At 43.3% G+C, this 17,774-nt stretch overlaps 1 protein-coding gene across 1 annotated transcript; it reads right to left on the bottom strand.

The window, feature by feature from the left end:
* Positions 1 to 13,862: 13,862 nt before the first annotated feature.
* Positions 13,863 to 17,567, bottom strand: PCARE (photoreceptor cilium actin regulator). The gene has a single exon (XM_044421696.1). The coding sequence runs from the start codon at positions 17,565 to 17,567 to the stop codon at positions 13,863 to 13,865; it is 3,705 nt and encodes a 1,234-aa protein (XP_044277631.1).
* Positions 17,568 to 17,774: the final 207 nt, after the last annotated feature.

Below are 17,774 nucleotides of genomic sequence, written 5' to 3'. Positions count from 1 at the left end.
TCTAGCTCCAGAAGACTTTGCTGAAAACACTCCCTCAATTTTGCAGCATGAGCTAGTTTGGCTTCACAATATAAGTCTCAGGGTAAACTTTTCACTCCAGGGATGTCTTTAACTGAATATTCTAGAACTGTTGAGGGAACATGTTGTAGCGGCTTAGGGAGTCCTGGCAGTCAGTTTGGCAGACTAAAATCTACTGGAATATGTTTGGCCCAAGGCTCTGTTTGAAAGCCAGTGGCGATTTGTTGAAATTAAGCAGGATTGAGTCTCATCAGTGGCAGTACAGGAGACCATCTACACTTTCTTGAGTTGTATGCAAGAAAGTTGGGGTAAAAATATAGTAAAATGCTTAATCTTAGAATAATAATGTACAAGTAATGCGCCTGGGGTTTGAACATCAGCCATGTAAGAATGCTAGGACAGCAAATAAGCAAGTCAGACATTTTCTTGTAATAAGGGAAGCATCTATATTTCATATTCTGCACCTGAGAAATGCAAGTAAGTTGATAAATTTTGACTTCTCCTGTTTATAACCCATCAGAGTTTTGGTGTAGTCTCGCTTGCATCCTGAAGAGCCCTGTTTGGACATTCAGTTAGTATAGGTATGGGGTTTCCAAATGGGTGTGTTGGCACCAGTATTCTCATAGACTACTCTCTCGGCATCCAGCAGAATCCTTGACCTTCCTGGTTTTTTAAATTCCTTTTAATTCTTCCTCCTTCTCCTCCTCCTCAGAGACCAGCATGCTGCAAAATGAAGTGCTTTCCTTCTCCTGTTTATAACCCATCAGAGTTTTGGTGTAGTCTCGCTTGCATCCTGAAGAGCCCTGTTTGGACATTCAGTTAGTATAGGTATGGGGTTTCCAAATGGGTGTGTTGGCACCAGTATTCTCATAGACTACTCTCTCGGCATCCAGCAGAATCCTTGACCTTCCTGGTTTTTTAAATTCCTTTTAATTCTTCCTCCTTCTCCTCCTCCTCAGAGACCAGCATGCTGCAAAATGAAGTGCTTTCCTTCAGCACCTTCTTAATGTAGCTTCAAAAGAAAGGTTTTGCATCTGGGAGCTCAGACCTCAGCATGGCCTTCTGCTTAAATTATTGGGCAAGTCATATTTCATTTGGTGTTAGCAATACGTCTTATAGAAAAAGCATTTTTGGTGACCCACCACCATGGCAGCTGTTTCATGAATAGCCCCCCTCTCCTGCGGCCATTTTTGTGAGCGCACCCACAACATTCTTTACAATTCCAAATGAGCTCAGACAAAAAAATGTGGCAACTTATTTTGTAAGCTGGATGGCCAGTGGCAGGGCAGAAATCAGAATAAGATGGTTGCCCTGCCCCTTATCTACACTCATGCAGTCTGTTGTCCAAACAGGCCTTCTTCATATACAAATTTGGTTCTGAATTCCATGTCCATAATGTTTGCATGTGCTTAAGGTCTATGAGGAGGGCCCATAGCTCAGTAACAAAGCAATTCAAGGCTGCACATTCAACCTTGGCTCCTTCAGATTATTTTTTAAAGGCTCAGGTAGCAGGAGACGTCTGTTTTATTGTTGTCTGTTTCTTTCACCATCTATTATTTACAGCTGCATTTTTATGAAACTACTTTGATATTAAGGATTTTGCTTGGGCAGAAAGCCAGGATATCAGTTGATTCATTGACTAAAAAAGCTCTCTCTGAGACCCTGGAGAGGACTCTGCAGGCTGGAACAGACACTGCTTCCCTGGGTGGACAAATAAGGCAAAAGAGCAGCCCCTCAGCTCCCCGCAGGCGTCTGGTCCACATAGAGAGACTCCTTAAAGCACTAATATTGTAAGCCGCCCCGAGGCTTTGGCGAATGGGGCGGCATAAAAATGTTTTAATAAATAAATAAAATAAATAATATCAGAAACAAGGAATCTGTTCACACAGATAGCCAAACACACAGCTCTGTGTGGGCCCTACACGCAGGGATCTATCAGCACCAGGCAAGAGGCACGGCTGCCATCTCCACGCACTGATCGCCTTCCTTCTGCCAGCCTTGTTCACATGGGATTGAGAACAGGCAACAATGAGAACAGGCCCAAACAGATTCAGAATGTTCCATGAGCATAAAGTGGACCTTCCTCATTTGCAGGGCTTCATTTTACATGTCAGCTTTGCGCCCACCTGGTCCCTTCAGCGAGGGGCACCGTTCCTGTGATTACTTTTCAAACTGTTTCACTGGGAGGGAGCCTTTGATGTGGGCGAGCGTCCTGGATGCTTTCCTGACAAACTGCCAGTGCCAGAGAGGATTTTGACACCATCACAGCATGGAATCACATTTCAGGAGCTTACGTTTCAAGAGCTTACCGTTTCAAGATGAAGCAAACCACATGCCAGCAAAAATAAAATCAAGTAAACAATAGAGATTTGCCAGATTAGCAAGCATTTCACTCTGTGCCTTTCCCTACTTCTGTTCCTTTATACCAGCTGAGCAAAAGATTCAAACTCACCCGTATTTGTGTCCAGCTGGTATGAATAGTTAGTGTGCAGCCAGGATTGGGGGGATGCTATAAACACCCCACTCCTTAGGTTGCTCTGTAACAAGCAACTCCCTCCTTGGCTTATCTTTGAGCTTTTCTTGTTCGCGCAGGGTGTGCTTTCCCACCGTTTGAGGATGATAATTAAGCTTAGCAGCAGGCTTAAGACTTCCCACATAGATAAATATGTAACATGGATAAAAGAAAAGAAATATGTAGCACAGAAAACAATCCTATGGATTGGCTAGACTTTCCCATTCATATCAAAAGAAAGCAAATACAGTGGATTTGAATCTGTTTTCCACTCAGGAAGGAAACCAGTTCGATAACATACTAACTCTTCTTCTTCCTCTCTTCCTCCTCCTCCTCTGTGCCAGGTACAAAGATGTCCATTAAATTTCAAAAGAAAGATATTACCAGAAAAGGAATGACCAGCTCAGTTCTACCCACGGCTATTTACCTCTGAGCTAAGCGGCCACTTGAGAAGGGGAGGAATATAAATAGATCTGAACAATCCTTCCCCACCTGTTGCTAAACGCACAGCCAACTCTCAGTTTAGGATGTCACAGGCAGTGGAAGGCAGGATTTCTATACCTGTGACGACTTTATAGAGGATGGGATTTTGGCGGACCAGCTTGCTGCCTTATTCAGTCATTTGCCTTGTGTGGGGCCAAGCCCAGGAGTGTGCTGCCTCTGTCCCCTGCCCTGGTCCTATTTTTGTTGCCTTCCGCATGGGAAAGACGACAGCTTGCAGAGGAGACACTTGTGTGTTACAGAAGCTCTCCCTGAGATTTTGGAATCGTAGGTTGCCAGCAACACCAGAGGCTCTGCTTTACAGACATGTGGAGCCCTCTGCGTGTATCATGCTGCTCTGTCCTCATGTGTGCAGCTTACATGCAAGGAGAATGACTGAGGCTATTGCCTCTGAGGCCCGTTCTGTACATGGCACTCCCAGGCATGCAGTTTTCTGTCCATGGGTTACCCCTCATCCCCTTCTTCAAAATGTAGCTGTGAAAGCCACAATGTATGATGAAGACTACAGAGAAGAGGCCTCTGAACCCCTTCCCCTCTGACATGTTTGTGTGTGCTTCAAATCTTCTCTAAGCTGCCCCTCCTGCAGGGGAAATAATCTGTACTGATATTTAATAGCTTTCCTCCCTGTAAGGTGAAAAGAAGCAGGGAGTGGAGAAAAGAAATTGCTAGAGGGGAGAGATTAAGAAGCCTCTTCCCCATGCCTGGCTTCTTCTTTGGACTGCAGCCTCCACTTTGTACATGACAAGGTGGGGAAACTTAATAGTCTAAATGTTGGTTGCATGCACACAACAGAAAAAGCAAGCCTGTGTGGTTACTGTGGTTCATGGTTTTTTTTGTTTGCTTTACCATGATCTTCCTGGCAATTAAGTGGTTTCTATTTTATTGTGGTTTTCATTCTCCTTGCTCAGTCTTCCCACTGTTGGAATGTGTCCCATCAACCACTGTGACAAATTCAATCCCAAGATGCATCACTCCCTGCCTGTCACTTGTCTTTCTGCACATACAGGCTAGATGGCTAGAATGGCTCCTGCAGTTGACACTCTTTTCAGAGGACTCTGTAGTAGTTGGCATCCAGGACTGTGGAAAGCATGATCCTGGGTTCCAACAGTACAACAAGCTCTGGTGGTACAGAGAAACTATAGAACAAACTGTTGCTTCTTATCATAGTTTCTAAAGACCAGGCTTACCATAGTGAAATACCACAATCGGGTTCAGACAGCACAACAGACCAACAATGGTAAAAAACCACCATGGCCTGTTGTGCTGTCTAAACCAAGCCATTGTGTCCTGTGCAGCTCTGATAAACCACTTTCTGCAGTGTTATCAGAGGTACTAGAATAATGTTCTCCTTTAAAACTGTCACCCTTGTTCATGTTATTTATTTATTCTATTATTACCCAGCTTTCCTTCAGGAAGCTCAAAATGATTAACTTGGCTGTCTTCATTGTTATCCTCTCAACAACCCTTTGTGGTAGACTAGGCTGAGGGATGGTAAAACTCGAACTGCCTAAGCCAAGTCCAGGGATGTTTCTAACATGGGGGCCTTGTCCAACAGAAGGTACTGTCCACCTCTTCATCTTCCTTTCTAAACATATATTTTGTGGTATATGTGAGTCGCGAAGGTCTGTGGCGCATCATGTCGAAGTCTGGGTGCCCTGACAGATTCATCCTGATGGTACGTCAGTTCCACGATGGCATGACAGCTGGTGTTTTGGACGATGGAGAAGCTTCAGAGGCCTTTCCCGTCACAAATGGCGTCAAGCAAGGGTGCGTGCTGGCACCGACCCTGTTCAGCATAATGTTTTCAGCCGTGCTGACAGACGCCTTTCAGAACAACTCCTTGGGAGTCAGCCTGAAATACAGGACCGATGGGAAACTGTTCAACCTGCCGGCTGTCACCAAGATAAAGGAGACTGGGCTACGTGACCTCCTTTTTGCTGATGACTGTGCCCTGAATGCTGGATCAGAGCAGGAAATGCAAGCCAGCATGTGGTGTAGTGGTTAAGAGCCTGGGACTGGGACTCAGATGATCTGGGTTCTAGTCCCCGCTCAGCCATGGAGCCAACTGGGTGACTTTGGGCCAGTCACAGATTCTCAGCCCAACCTACCTCACAGGGTTCTTGTTGTGGGGATAAGATGGAGGAGGAGAATGATGTAAGCTGCCTCGAGCTCTTTGTAGGAAAAAGGCAGGATATAAATCAGAAAAAAAAAAAAATCTGCAGTAGCATGCAGCAACTTCGGCCTCCTAATCAACACAGAGAAAACCAAAGTGATGCATCAGCCAGCTCCGAAAGCTCAATGCCAAGAGCCCACCATCACAGTGAAGGGACAAAAGCTGCAAGCTGTGGACCAATTTACATACCTTGGCAGCACCCTTTCCTGCGCAGTGACAACTGACATTGAGGTCAACTGCAGAATCACCAAGGCAAGCTCTGCATTTGGCAGACAGCAGACTAAAGTGTGGGACTGCCGTGAAATAAGCCTTGCTACAAAGCTTAAAGTCTACCGAGCATCAGTGCATACTAACTGATGTATGCCAGTGAGACTTGGACAGTATACAGGAGGCAGGCTAGGCAACTGAACCACTTCCACATGACTTGCCTCCGCAGATTTTTGAGGATCCGGTGGCAGGACAAGGTGCCAGACACAGAGGTCCTCTCCAGAGCAGGCCTGCCATCAGTTCACATCCTGCTGATGAAAGCCCAGACACGCTGGGCAGGCCATGTTGCAAGGATGCCAGACCACCGCATCCCCAAACAGCTCTTCTATGGTGAGCTGTCTCAAGGAAAGCGATCGCACGGGGGACAAAAGAAGCGATACAAAGACACGCTGAAAGCCTCTCTCAAGTCCCTGGTTATCGACACCACCTCCTGGGAGACCCTGGCACAAGACCGATCGATACGGCACATGCTGATCCACCAGGGCTGCCAAACTTCTGAAGCCAGAAGGACAACCATAGCACAAGAGAAGCGAGCACTCCGTAAAGCCAGAGTTGCGAACTTTGCAACAGGGGTGCCCACACATGTCTGCCTGACATGTGGCAGAACACTCTGTGCCCGTATTGGCCTTATCAGCCACCTGTGGACACACCATGGACAACTCACAACCCGTTAGATGTCAAGATCCTCATTGAAAATGATTGATGAACATCATATTGTGGTAAGAAAAAAGATGAAAGAAGTGGGGAGAAAACTCTGGAGGATTACAAATGGATGACATCATTGTCCGGACCCCTGTAAAATTGAATGAGCAAAGTGATTTCCCATTACAAGTCTCATTCAGAAGATTTGAGCCATGCATCACCCTTGATCACAGTCATACAGTCCCTTATAGTATGGTTGAAACAATCTGACCATTTCGTTAATTCATGTATTAAAATATTTCAGGGCTGTCCATGAACCTTATAGATACCAGTGTGAGGTGCAAAGGCATTACCAGTTACCTGTTTAAAATAAATGCAAATTAGCCATGACTATTTACATTACTTTGCTTCTTGCCTCACAGATGCCCCAGTTATTTCCTAAAACATAAATGTTGGGTACTGAATGAGCCAGTATAGATAACCATCACATTCTTATGGCTGGGCTTCAGCGTAATTCCCATGCTTGGATAGCTATCTGAAAAACATTGTCCAATCACCATCCAGTCATGTGGGAATTGTGAGCATGCTTTACCAGATGATGTATGTGCTTTTGAGAAAATACATGCAAAATAGTGAGATCCCCATCCGCTGAACTTGGCTTCCATATAGCCTGAAGTGCCTGATCCTGCCTAGTCTTGGAATCTAAACAGGGCCAGGCAGGGTTGAAATCTGGATGGGTGACTTGATTCCTGCATTGAGCAGGCAGTTGGACCTGATGGCCTGCTAGGCCCCTTCCCAAGTGTATGAGTCTATGATTCTATGAACTTGTCTCATATTTCACTTTCCTGAGGAATGTTACATATGGTGACCAGATGCAAAGAAGGATAGGGCTGTTTTGGCACCTGTTTTTCGGCGCCAGGCTAAGACCTTTTTATTTAAAACTTATTTTAATTGTTAAATTATTGAATTAATTAGGATTTTAAAATGTTTAGCCGAGAATGCACCAGGGGTTTTTAAATTTTTTAAAATTGTTATATTATTATTATTTATGTACGTTTTTATGTATTCTTTGTGAGCCACCCTGAGGCTTTGTTGCGATGGGGGTGGCATAGAAATGTTTTAAATAAATAAATAAATAAATAAATAAATAAATAAGTGTGTGCAGAGGGAGGGTAGAGAAGCAGAAATACTGAGGGCCAAGACTGTTTAGCTGATGTAAACTCTCAGAATGGAGATTTCATGTTGTTCAAGGTCAACGATTCAAGCAGTGCTTGTGGTCTCAGAGCCAACACAACAGTTGTCCAGAAAAAGCCTTAGATGAGAAGTTGAATGAAGGCTTTGCTTTGTGTCTGGCCAATGGCACCTCATAGCTGGAAAGCTGACACCACCTGAACTCACTTGCAAGAGAAATGGGATGAAAAGCTTACAAGTAGCTTCAATGGATGTTCCTGCTACGTTACATGTCAGTGGAGCCAATTATTATTATTGCATTACAATCCTGTTTGCCAGAAGGGAACAGATCAGCAGAGCTCACCCAGGGAAGCTGTGCTGCTTTGGTCCCTTTCTGGTGCTGCTCTTGGAAGACGGGACGTCCTGTTGCACCAGCAGCAGGCATTGTTGGCACCACACGATCGGTGGAGTTACAGAGGTAGCGCTGGGTGCCGCCTTAGAGATCCACTGCTTCACATGGACTGCTAGCATCTGCTCAGAAAGATGGTGACCATGGGTGTCCCAGGCCTGTTTGTTGATTGCCTAAAATGACAGCTGTCCCACTGATAGGGAATTTAGGAAACTCAGCAGCAAAGTGGCAGGATGTTGGTACATGGATGTTGGAAAGCTGTGCTGAGCCAACACTGGGGAGGAGGTCTCACTATATTAGCTTTAAAAACTGGATTATACATTTTATCTCTTTCAGTTCAGAACTAGATTCTCTTTGAGGATTCCTTGTCTTAAAACCACATAAGTACAAATGTAATTTAAAACTATGCAGATTAAAAAGTAGAATTTATTCCACTGAAAGTTTTCCCAGAATAGATTAAAAAAAACAAGAAACAAATGTAATGTTTGAATAAAAAGCAAACTATTAATATTCACAAATATACAGACTTCAAGCAAAATGGATATGGTATTTACAAAAATACAGATTATTGTAAAATATTTTTGCAGAAATATCAAAAGATAGAAACCAGTATAGTTGTATAAAACAGTTTGGTAATAAAAACGGGGACTGCATGTGGTTACATAATTATTCTCAAATCATATGTAATTTATACATCTGCCATCTGCCCACAGTCTCCTGTTAAACTTCAAGCCAGCCTTCCCCAACCTAGTACCTTTTTAAAAAGGTTTGTGGCATAAAGCAACTTTCTTCAAAGCCGTGCTGTCCAGATGTGGTGAATTATGACTCCCGTCTTTCCTATCCAGCAGAGCAATTCTGGTTGAGGAGGTGGTGGGAATTATAGCCCAACACACCGAGATGGTGCAGGCTTTGAGGAGGTGGTGGGAATTATAGCCCAACACACCGAGATGGTGCAGGCTTTGAGAAGGCTGCTTTAAGCCATGTATCTCAACAAAATGATGATGATGATCATGCTGATGATGATGCATCCATGAGGGAAGTGACTCTGTTCTTTCTATGGTATCATATTATGAACCAAATGAACATCATCAGAGTAGAAAGATGTTTGGTTGATACCCTAAACCTTTTGTGTTAAATGTGCACATGTTTTCCTGTGTTTCTAAAAATGCTTAATAGCACAGGGCGCATTTGCTTTACTTGGGATAAATTTTTACACTCTGAGAAGCAGAAGCATTGTGATTGCACCATGGCTAAGGGTGCATTGTATGAAAAGCCAGATCTTGAAAAGAGCTGGATGTAATAGTTATTCAATGTAATTGATAGTACTTTGCATTGGTGACTTGTTTTTTATTAAATTATGTGCCTTTGAACCTCTAGAAAGAACAAAGTTGTTCTTGTTATGCACTGTCAAATTGTCTCCAACTAAAGGGGACCCCATGAATGAAAAATGTCCTTTCCGTGACAGCCCTGCTCAGCTCCTCTAAGTTCAAGGCTGTCAATCCATCTCATTTTTGGAGCAAGAACAATGCAGAACTAACATTCAGAGCCAATTACAATACAATAAGATGCCACCTACTTTTATACTATGTCTGGGTTTCATCACCAGGCACAGGAAGTGCTATGGGTTTGCTACTCCAAGGTGTGGTTGAACACAACTGTCTGCACCTTACCCTGTGCCGTACCCATTTTTATCTCTAAACAGCCGTCATTGCCGATACCAGGAATCAAGAGCCCATACTATTGCAGGGGCAAAGCAATTCCTCTGGTCTCCTTCTTTACTGCTCTAGCAAGAGTGATCCACGATGCATCTATTTAGAACTAGGCATGAAAATGGGAAGTGTACTGGTCTGAAGACTTGCTTTAAATTCCCAAGTTTAATAGTTTATAAACTCTTGTAGCAAATCTTCCCTTTATAGCAAAAAAAAAGAAAAAAAATCCTTGCAAAAATTTCCCTACCGACTTTTCTACAGGTCTGCCAGAGAATACTCATGCGATGGGGCGGCATATAAGTTGTTTAAATAAATAAATAAATACTGCCCTGAAAGGTCCTCTCTGCTTGCCTTTCTCTAGTATGTGGCTTTGCTCATTCTCGAGTCAACTGCAAGCATTCTCTCTTTTGGTACTTCTTTGCAGTTGACATGCTCTTTGTGGCTCATCGAGGACGGCCCTCTGCATCACAGACGTTGCTGCATCCCCCAGCTTTGCTGCTGGGCATGACTGCCTCACTCTGCCTAATGGTAGGACCAGCCCTGTGAGTCACGTTAGTCCGGGCTGCAAGCACTGGTCTTGGGATGATGGTGGGTGGATGATCTCCTTTGTTTTGAGTGGAGATTTGGCCTTGGTGTCTGTATGATCTTCTAAAGATCAGGGCTCCTTCCATTATCTTCTCATCCCACTCTTCTCTTGTCTTGCTAGTGAAGCAAAACTATGATAGATCCTTAGTCCTTGGCCATAGCTTCCATCTTCCATCCGTAACATTTCCTCTCAGTCCTTATGGAGTCCTTGACCAACGACATAGAGTTCAGGGTGAGAAAACGACTTTCCTGCAGCCCTGCCCTCAGAGAAACTAGAGCTATTCCATCCATCCCCCTCCTTCGGAGGGCAATCTTCCATGCTGCAAAGAGAAAAGACATACAAGACAAAAGTCAGACGAAGTCAATTTGGAAATAGAATGTGTTAATACAAGAAGGACTACCAGACATTTTGAAAAGCCAGTGGTCTGTTTTTCTCATACAAGGTATGCTCCAGATACTTTAGATACCAACTTCCAACATTCCTTGTGGCTGATAAGGATTGTAGTCCAAAACATCTGGAGGTCACCCGATTGGGAGAGTCTGTCAGATGTTTGTTACTGTGAAATCCACCCTCTATTCTGTGTTTAATTTCAATTGCCTTACATCAAGACAAAACCCTATACAAATCCATTGGAAACCAACAGCCAAGAATATTAGCTCAAGCCCTCCAGGTTAACCCACATTCTGCACCAAAAAGAAGACTTTGATCATTTATGCAAAGCAGGAATGGCCAGATTCTACTTTTTTGTTCAGAGGGCTGTTGATTCCACACCACAAAGGACTCCACGCTGATTTCTATGCGACCATCTTTTACTTCTCTGGGCAGGAATACCCAGAGAAGTCATGTGAAAAAGTCAAAGACCCACATAAGGCTGTTTTTCAAAAGCAATGTGTAATGTAACATGGGGTGGAGGTGGCTGTTCAGAGAAAAATACAAAATATCCTAGTCAATAGGGCAAGCCTTGGACATGCATAAAGAAGCTTTAGGAACCTGGCCATTGGAGATTCTCGCAGTGCAAATCCACATGGGTTTCATGGGAAACACAATGAGAGAGAGGAGAGTCTTGCATTCTGATCACAACTATATATATTGCAAATATTCTGCACAGGTTTATCAGAATTTGCCATCAGATCTATTCAGACAGATACGTTAGTTCCTTTATGCAGGGACATGCTGCCCTGTAAATAGGGTGTAAATAGGGTCATTGATGATAGTCATATATAGTAGAATATATATATATATTGTATCGGGCTACTTTATTAAATCAAGTCATTGCCAGAATGGTAAAAAAGGAGTTTCAGCATATGCAACAGATTTGAAGGCTTGAAAAAAGAAAGAAAGATTTGGTACAAACAACAGAACACCAACAAACAGAAAGATGTACCTACACAAAATTTGTACCTGAATTTTGTGTATGTTTTGTTTAGGTTGAGTCAATCTTATAAAGACATTATTTTAAAAACATTTAGTGTAACAATATACTTCTATATTTATCTACTGAGAAGTAAGTTGCAGTTGCTTTGGAAGCCTATTCCCAGGTAAGTGGACATAAAAGTGTGGCCCAAAGCATTTAAAATAGCAATATGGGGAAAATATGCATGTGACCCAGACCCAATAAAAAAACTATCCCAACTGTGGAACTATTCATATCTAAAGGTTTGCTTTGGGTATGAGTCACGAAACCAAATCCACAGCCTTGAGTAAGGTGGAATATTTGAACAGTATTTCTTCTAAGCTCTTAACACAGCTGCTGCCCCGTGGGAAGGCTTTTAAGCTGATATCCATCACTGAACTAAAATAAACTTTTTTCCCTATTATACGTGCACAAATCCTATTATGGATTAGCAGGATTGGTTTAAACCTAGCGATCGTGCTGTGAAAACGTGCCCCCCAGGGCTGGTTCCCCGCCAAAGGCACAGCAACTTACCCTCCTCGTTATGTGACCAGATGGTTACTGGTTCCCATAGCTTAAAGCACCCTGGATACTTATGAGGCTACAGCAGACGCAAGCTCTCTAATTGGGGACAGTGACACACCTCTTTCAAGAGACTGTGGAGTTAGGAGGAAGCACAAAATGCACAGCAACCTGATATCAGGGCCTGCTTACATAATCACTTATTCTGGGCTAACTACCCCCAAACATCAGTCTCACACTTGTTTATAAGATGCAAGCCTGGACCTAAGGGTGGAATGAGCCCGTTAAAAATAAAACCAAAATAAAGCATGACAAGATCAGAGGCTCTTGACTAGCCTCTCTTACCTCCCAGAATAAGTGTCCGTGTAACAAAATCGCAGGGATACTTTTGCTATCGGGCTAAGAGATTAGCTAGGCTCTTGCTGACAACTTAACTAGATATTACAGGAGTGTGGAAGCGGCAATCTTACGTTCGCGTCTCTTTTCCGGGAAATGCTAGGAAAGCAAAATGCATGAAGTGAGCCCCTGCATTACATCTCTCTCAACTTCACTGGCTGTCAGTCACAGCTAGAATGACTCACAATGCGGCGCTGCCACTTCATGCACATTGCAACATGACACATTGCTGGAGGAAAGACAAGGAGGAGATGCAGAATGTTACTTTTGCTGATATGGATCCTGTAATGACTAGTGAATCCTGGCAACTATTCATCACAATGTGCGTCTCACCATCTGGTAAACTGAATAATCGTCCTGCCAAGCAGCGGAGAGAGATTTACGGTGTGGTAAAAGTCACCTTTGGGAGGAGTGGCTGATGGATCTATGGGTACTTGTGTTAAGTTTTAGGCTAATAAACTCAGAATAAAAAGACCCTGAGCCCTGGCTGTGAAAACTGTCCCTTAAATTGACTGTCACTTCCCATAATGTTATCAGAGCACTTTCAGGGTTGTATATTTTTGGCTAAAAGGCTTAGTGCATGCTGCTCAACCGCACATGTGCAATGGAAGAATTCTCCTTCACATGCCTATATAAGCTAGTTCTATTAACAATTAATTTAATCATACCAATATCAGTCCTTTCAAGTAACACATGGAAATATACACATGCTTTAAACTGCAAGGGGGGAAATGGTTCTTGGGGTAAAAACAAAAAGTGGCAATTTGGCACATAAGTTACAGCCACAGGGGACAATTTATCATATTGTTGCTTCATTGCTAAGTGTGAAAGCCAAGCTTTTACTATTTGTTAAGTATCCAACTGTACGTCCTCCTAAAGTATCCCAGAGTGATGTACAGTACTAAAAGTACAATATAATAAAAATGGTGGCGTACAACCCATCAGTCTTCATGGACAATGAGACCAAAAGGCATCAAGATCTTAAACTACCAAGCAGAACCTGGCACACAGGAAAGTTCGGACCTGGTGAAGCAAGTGTGACTTCTTCACCTTTGATCATGCAGTTGTTGCATCAACATGCCATCTTTCCTTCCCCCAGGAAGCTCAGAGAGGTGCTTAGCTTTATCATCACGTTGAAACAGGGCATCTAAGGCCACCCAGTGAGGTTCACAGGTGGTCAGAGATTTGGGATCCCGGGTTTCCCACACCCATGCCCAGCTCTAGCACTCACTGCAGTGCCATGTGAAGAGCCAGTGTTGGTGCTGAGGCTGTATTGGTTCTCCATCTCTGGCATGAGCTGCCAGAGGCAAGGACAATCAGGGTGGTAGCTATGACCCTTGATGCATCCGAAGAGTACAGTCTTTACCACATTTTGCAACTCCTACTCACACGAGTGCCGTTTGTGAGGCAACGTAGCTACTTTGCAGAGTATACACCTGCAGAGTTTACATAAATGCAATGTAAAGAAGAATGTGTTGCATACAATTTCGGTCCTACCTAAAGTTGGCCCATTGAAATGAACAAGACTCCTGTTACACAAACATTGGCTACAACCTGTTGTTTCTTACCTTGTTTGGCTAAGCACAGGCTCACTGCCAGCTGCAGCAAACGATGGTAGTGGAAGTGGGAATCCTGGCCTGCGGTCAGAGAAGCTCCTCCGAACAAAAGGCTGGGGACCGGTAGCACTGAAGCCCATCCTTTTCTGTTGGTCCCCATTTTGCCTGAGCTGTGTGCTGTTTCTCCTCACAAATGCTGAGAGCTCAGGATGTCCCATGATGGCCTCTGCTGTGGAGCTGTTTGGTGGAAGCACCGGTTTGGCTTCAAACAATGAGGAAGTGGCTGGACAAAATATGGAGCGTACATTGCTGACAATCTTTGGGGAGGGAGATTGCTGTTCGTCCCCAGAGTCCCAGTGGGTTTGTAATCCTTTGTGCAACCTGGAGGGGGACGTGGGTGGGGATGGGGTCACTGAGAAAGGAGATGGGCTTGCTTCTCTGTGGTGGGTTGGTGGACTGGGCACCTTACGAGAGATTGGTGAGGCCTGTTTGCGTGTCGTTGGTGGGCTAGAAAGGTTTTGTTGAGTTGGTGGGGAAGGCAGTTTTCTTTGTGTTGGAGGGTTTGAAGCCTTGGGGTTTGCTGGGGGACTAGGCTGCCAGTGGGTTCTGGGTGAAGAAGCTTGATTAGTATGCTTGTGATGCAGTGGTGGGCTTGAGAGCCTTTTCTCACTGGGAGGTGATGAAGGTGGTGTTCTCACTAGAGACACTCGTCTGACAAACCCCGTTCTTTTTTCATTTTTCTGGAGTGAATCAGGAGAGCTTTGCTGTTGAGCTAAAGCAGGAGCAGCAGTACATTCTTTGTTTCCTGGATCACTTTCTTTAACATTTTGAAGAGGAATGATTTTATGGGACTGCTTATACAAAACTGCTGTTTCGTCCATTTCAAGATCCTTTGGGGATGCTAATGGAATGTCTTGGTGATGGTTGGACAAATGGCTAGAATTCATCTCTATGGGAGATTTTCTAGGTATGGAATCCACTCCACCAGTTTTTGATGCTTTGTTGGCTATCACGTTGGGACGGCTGAGTTTCTTGCTAGGTAACAAGTCAATAGAACATAGGGAAGCTTTCATTCGTTGGGAAATTTTCTTAGTGCTATTATTTTCATTTCTCTTGGTAGAGTTTTTGGTAACTTCTGAAGAGTTTTCTCCAGTCCTTGCACCTTCTACAGGTTCAGCTGAATCCAGCAAAATGTCCATTAGCATTTCAGGAGGTGGTGGGGGCAGGTTTTCTAAGTCATCATCTGTATCATCATTTGTATCACTTCCACTTGCAAGTGCCAATGAACCAATAGTACTGTTTGCTCGGTTGATGTTTTGATAATTTATGTCCCCTAAAGGTAAGATTCTATGTTTGTGATTTAAAGGCACAAGTCTTTTAGGAAGAGAGAAACTAGGAGTAATACTGGGAAGTCCAAACTTTCTGATACATTTTATTGGGCCCAGAGTTCTTAAACTTGTAGGCTGCAGCTGACTTTCAGGAGAGCTGAAGGTTTCAATTAACTTTTTTACAGATTTACGAGGTGGAGTACAACCAACACTGTTCAGTTTCTGTGTCTCAGGAGAGTCATTTTCTTTCTTAGATGCCAGATCCTTTGATGGTGTGGTGGTTATGACAGTCTTTTTACATTTCTTTTCATTAAATTGTTTGTTAATACCATTTTGATCATGCCTACACAAAGGGACTTTATCTTGATTAGGCAATATGCTGAAGTTCTTAGAAAGAGATGCTTTCAGTTTATTAGTGGAAGATCTATGAGTAACATGCTCAGAATCCTGTAAATTAGATGGTTCTTTTGGGCTCAAGGATGCCAAGTTACTTATTTCCTTGTTTCTCTTAAGTGTGTAAAACATTTCCAACCTTTTGCTGAGTCCTTTTTGAGTCCTTTGAAGTTCTAGAAGAGTTGGGTCCTCATTGTGACTTTTGAGAGACTCCTCAGACCGAGATCTTTTCTGTTTAACTTGAGATTTCTGACTTACAGTTGCTGTACTAGGTCGACGAGGTCCCTTTCCATTTTCATCTTCCATCCATTCCCTTTTACCAGATTTAGCTGGGACAAATTTGATCTTTTCACTAATGGCATCTTTCATCTTGAGTATAATCTCTTCATTTTCCTGGCTGTCTGTCTGCTTGGTGGAAGGCCTCCGTTTACTGGCTGTTGCTGTAGGTAGAGATGCTGATCTTTTAGGTAAAGCATCGTTTTCAGACAGACTTATATTGTCTCCATCTTCCTCAGACAAGCTATTATCATCACTGTCTTCATATGCAGAAGCATGGGATGATTCACATTCCACATTCTCATCAGCAACATCACAGGGCACAGAGTTAAGAGAAGGAGTTTCCATGATGTTTTGATGTTGGAAAAGGGTGTTAACATTTTCTGGTACTACCTGTGAAGATGGCATTGCATCCTTGGTGTGCGCAGGAGGGAAAAATATGTCCTTAAATTGTCTTTCTAGTGCACAATCATGGGACCTGGATGCAGAAAATACTGAGGTGCATGGCCACTGGCTTTCTCCTGATATCCTGGTCTGATTCAGGGATGAATGAACATGTGAACAAGAAGCAAAATTTGCTTGTAGTCCCTGTTTATCCATTAAATTCAAGTCTTTGACTGATTCTGTGTCAATACCTATTCCACTGTCTTCAGAATAAAGAGTCATATCATCAGGGTGAGGATGAGAGGGACCAACAGCAGATATTTCAAGGAGTTTTATCATCCTGAGCAATCGTTCATCAAAAACTTGTTTTGCTTTCAATTTTTCTTCTAGGTTGTTACCTGCAGACTGTAAAAAGCTGCAGGACTCCTGGAGTGCATCAGAAGTTAAGGAAGCCACGGTTCCATTTAAAAGCTGCATTTTGTTGACTGTGTACTGCAGCAACTGTTGTAGGAGATCTGGATGCTCATTTGGGTTCCCTTTGCCAGCTGGCCAAGCCAGGTTCTCCCCTACTTCTTTGACGAGGTCTTCTCCATCTTGGGCAATTTCTTCCAAAAGATGGTTTATTTCATCAAAACGAAGAAGTAAAAAGCTCACCATTTGTTGCATAATTAACTGCGTTTCAGTGGCCTGGTTGGCCATGCACAAGATAACTTCATATTTAGAAAGATTGGGGTTTAGATAAGCATAAGCATTTTGATGTGCCTTAACAAGCAGATCTGGGAAATCTACCTTTTTCTCACCCTCATGTTCAGATGGACTGGATTTTTCTTTCGTTTTGCCATGACGACCCTGTTTACCCTGCTTGTTCCGTTTTTTCCCTTTCTTTGCATTTTGCTTCTCCTGGATGTCATTTTTGTCTTCCAAAATAAAACCATGGTTTTCCAATGCAGAAGGTTTTTGCTTTTTGATTGTAATATCCTCTGCCACATACTTGTCAGTCTCCATCAGTTCAGATATGGCTATTTCAGTTTCTGAGACTGCCTTTTCCATTTCCTTCTCTTCCAAGTCAAGCTCAGGTAGTGAAGGATCCTCAGATGAAGAATGGAAATTGACATTTTTGTCATCTGAGGAATTTTCAATGGAGTGATCTTTAATTCGAGTCTCTCCCCGACAGAAGTCTTCAGTATCGTAAGAAGAAGCGCTTTTGATCAGCAATGGAAGTGAGAAACCTTCACCCCCTGGATTAATTGGCAGGATACCTTTATGCAATGATTTTGTTCCATGATTTGCATTTTGCTCAGCAATATCACTACGAGAAGGTGTGCAGCCCATCGTGCTCTCTCTTCCTAGCTCACTGCTGAGAAATATCCAATTGATCAAGTAAGGAATAAAAAAAGGGAACGAGAACTTACACGTTCAGCTGATGTTAGGATGTGATGATTTTGAGTGAGGTCCAATCTTGAATAGTCCCGCTTTTGTAAATTTCCTTATTAGCCATTCTAAATTTCCAACTTTCTCGGTGCATCTCTTAACAAAAGT

Source organism: Varanus komodoensis, unplaced genomic scaffold (assembly GCF_004798865.1).
Source record: "Varanus komodoensis strain SLA01 unplaced genomic scaffold, ASM479886v1 scaffold1, whole genome shotgun sequence".
NCBI classification, from domain to species: domain Eukaryota; kingdom Metazoa; phylum Chordata; class Lepidosauria; order Squamata; family Varanidae; genus Varanus; species Varanus komodoensis.
This window is presented reverse-complemented; position numbering and strand designations above follow the sequence as displayed.

Coding starts and splice junctions, on each gene's coding strand:
- PCARE (XM_044421696.1), bottom strand. CDS start 17,567: ATGGGCTGCACACCTTCTCGTAGTGATATTGCTGAGCAAAATGCAAAT.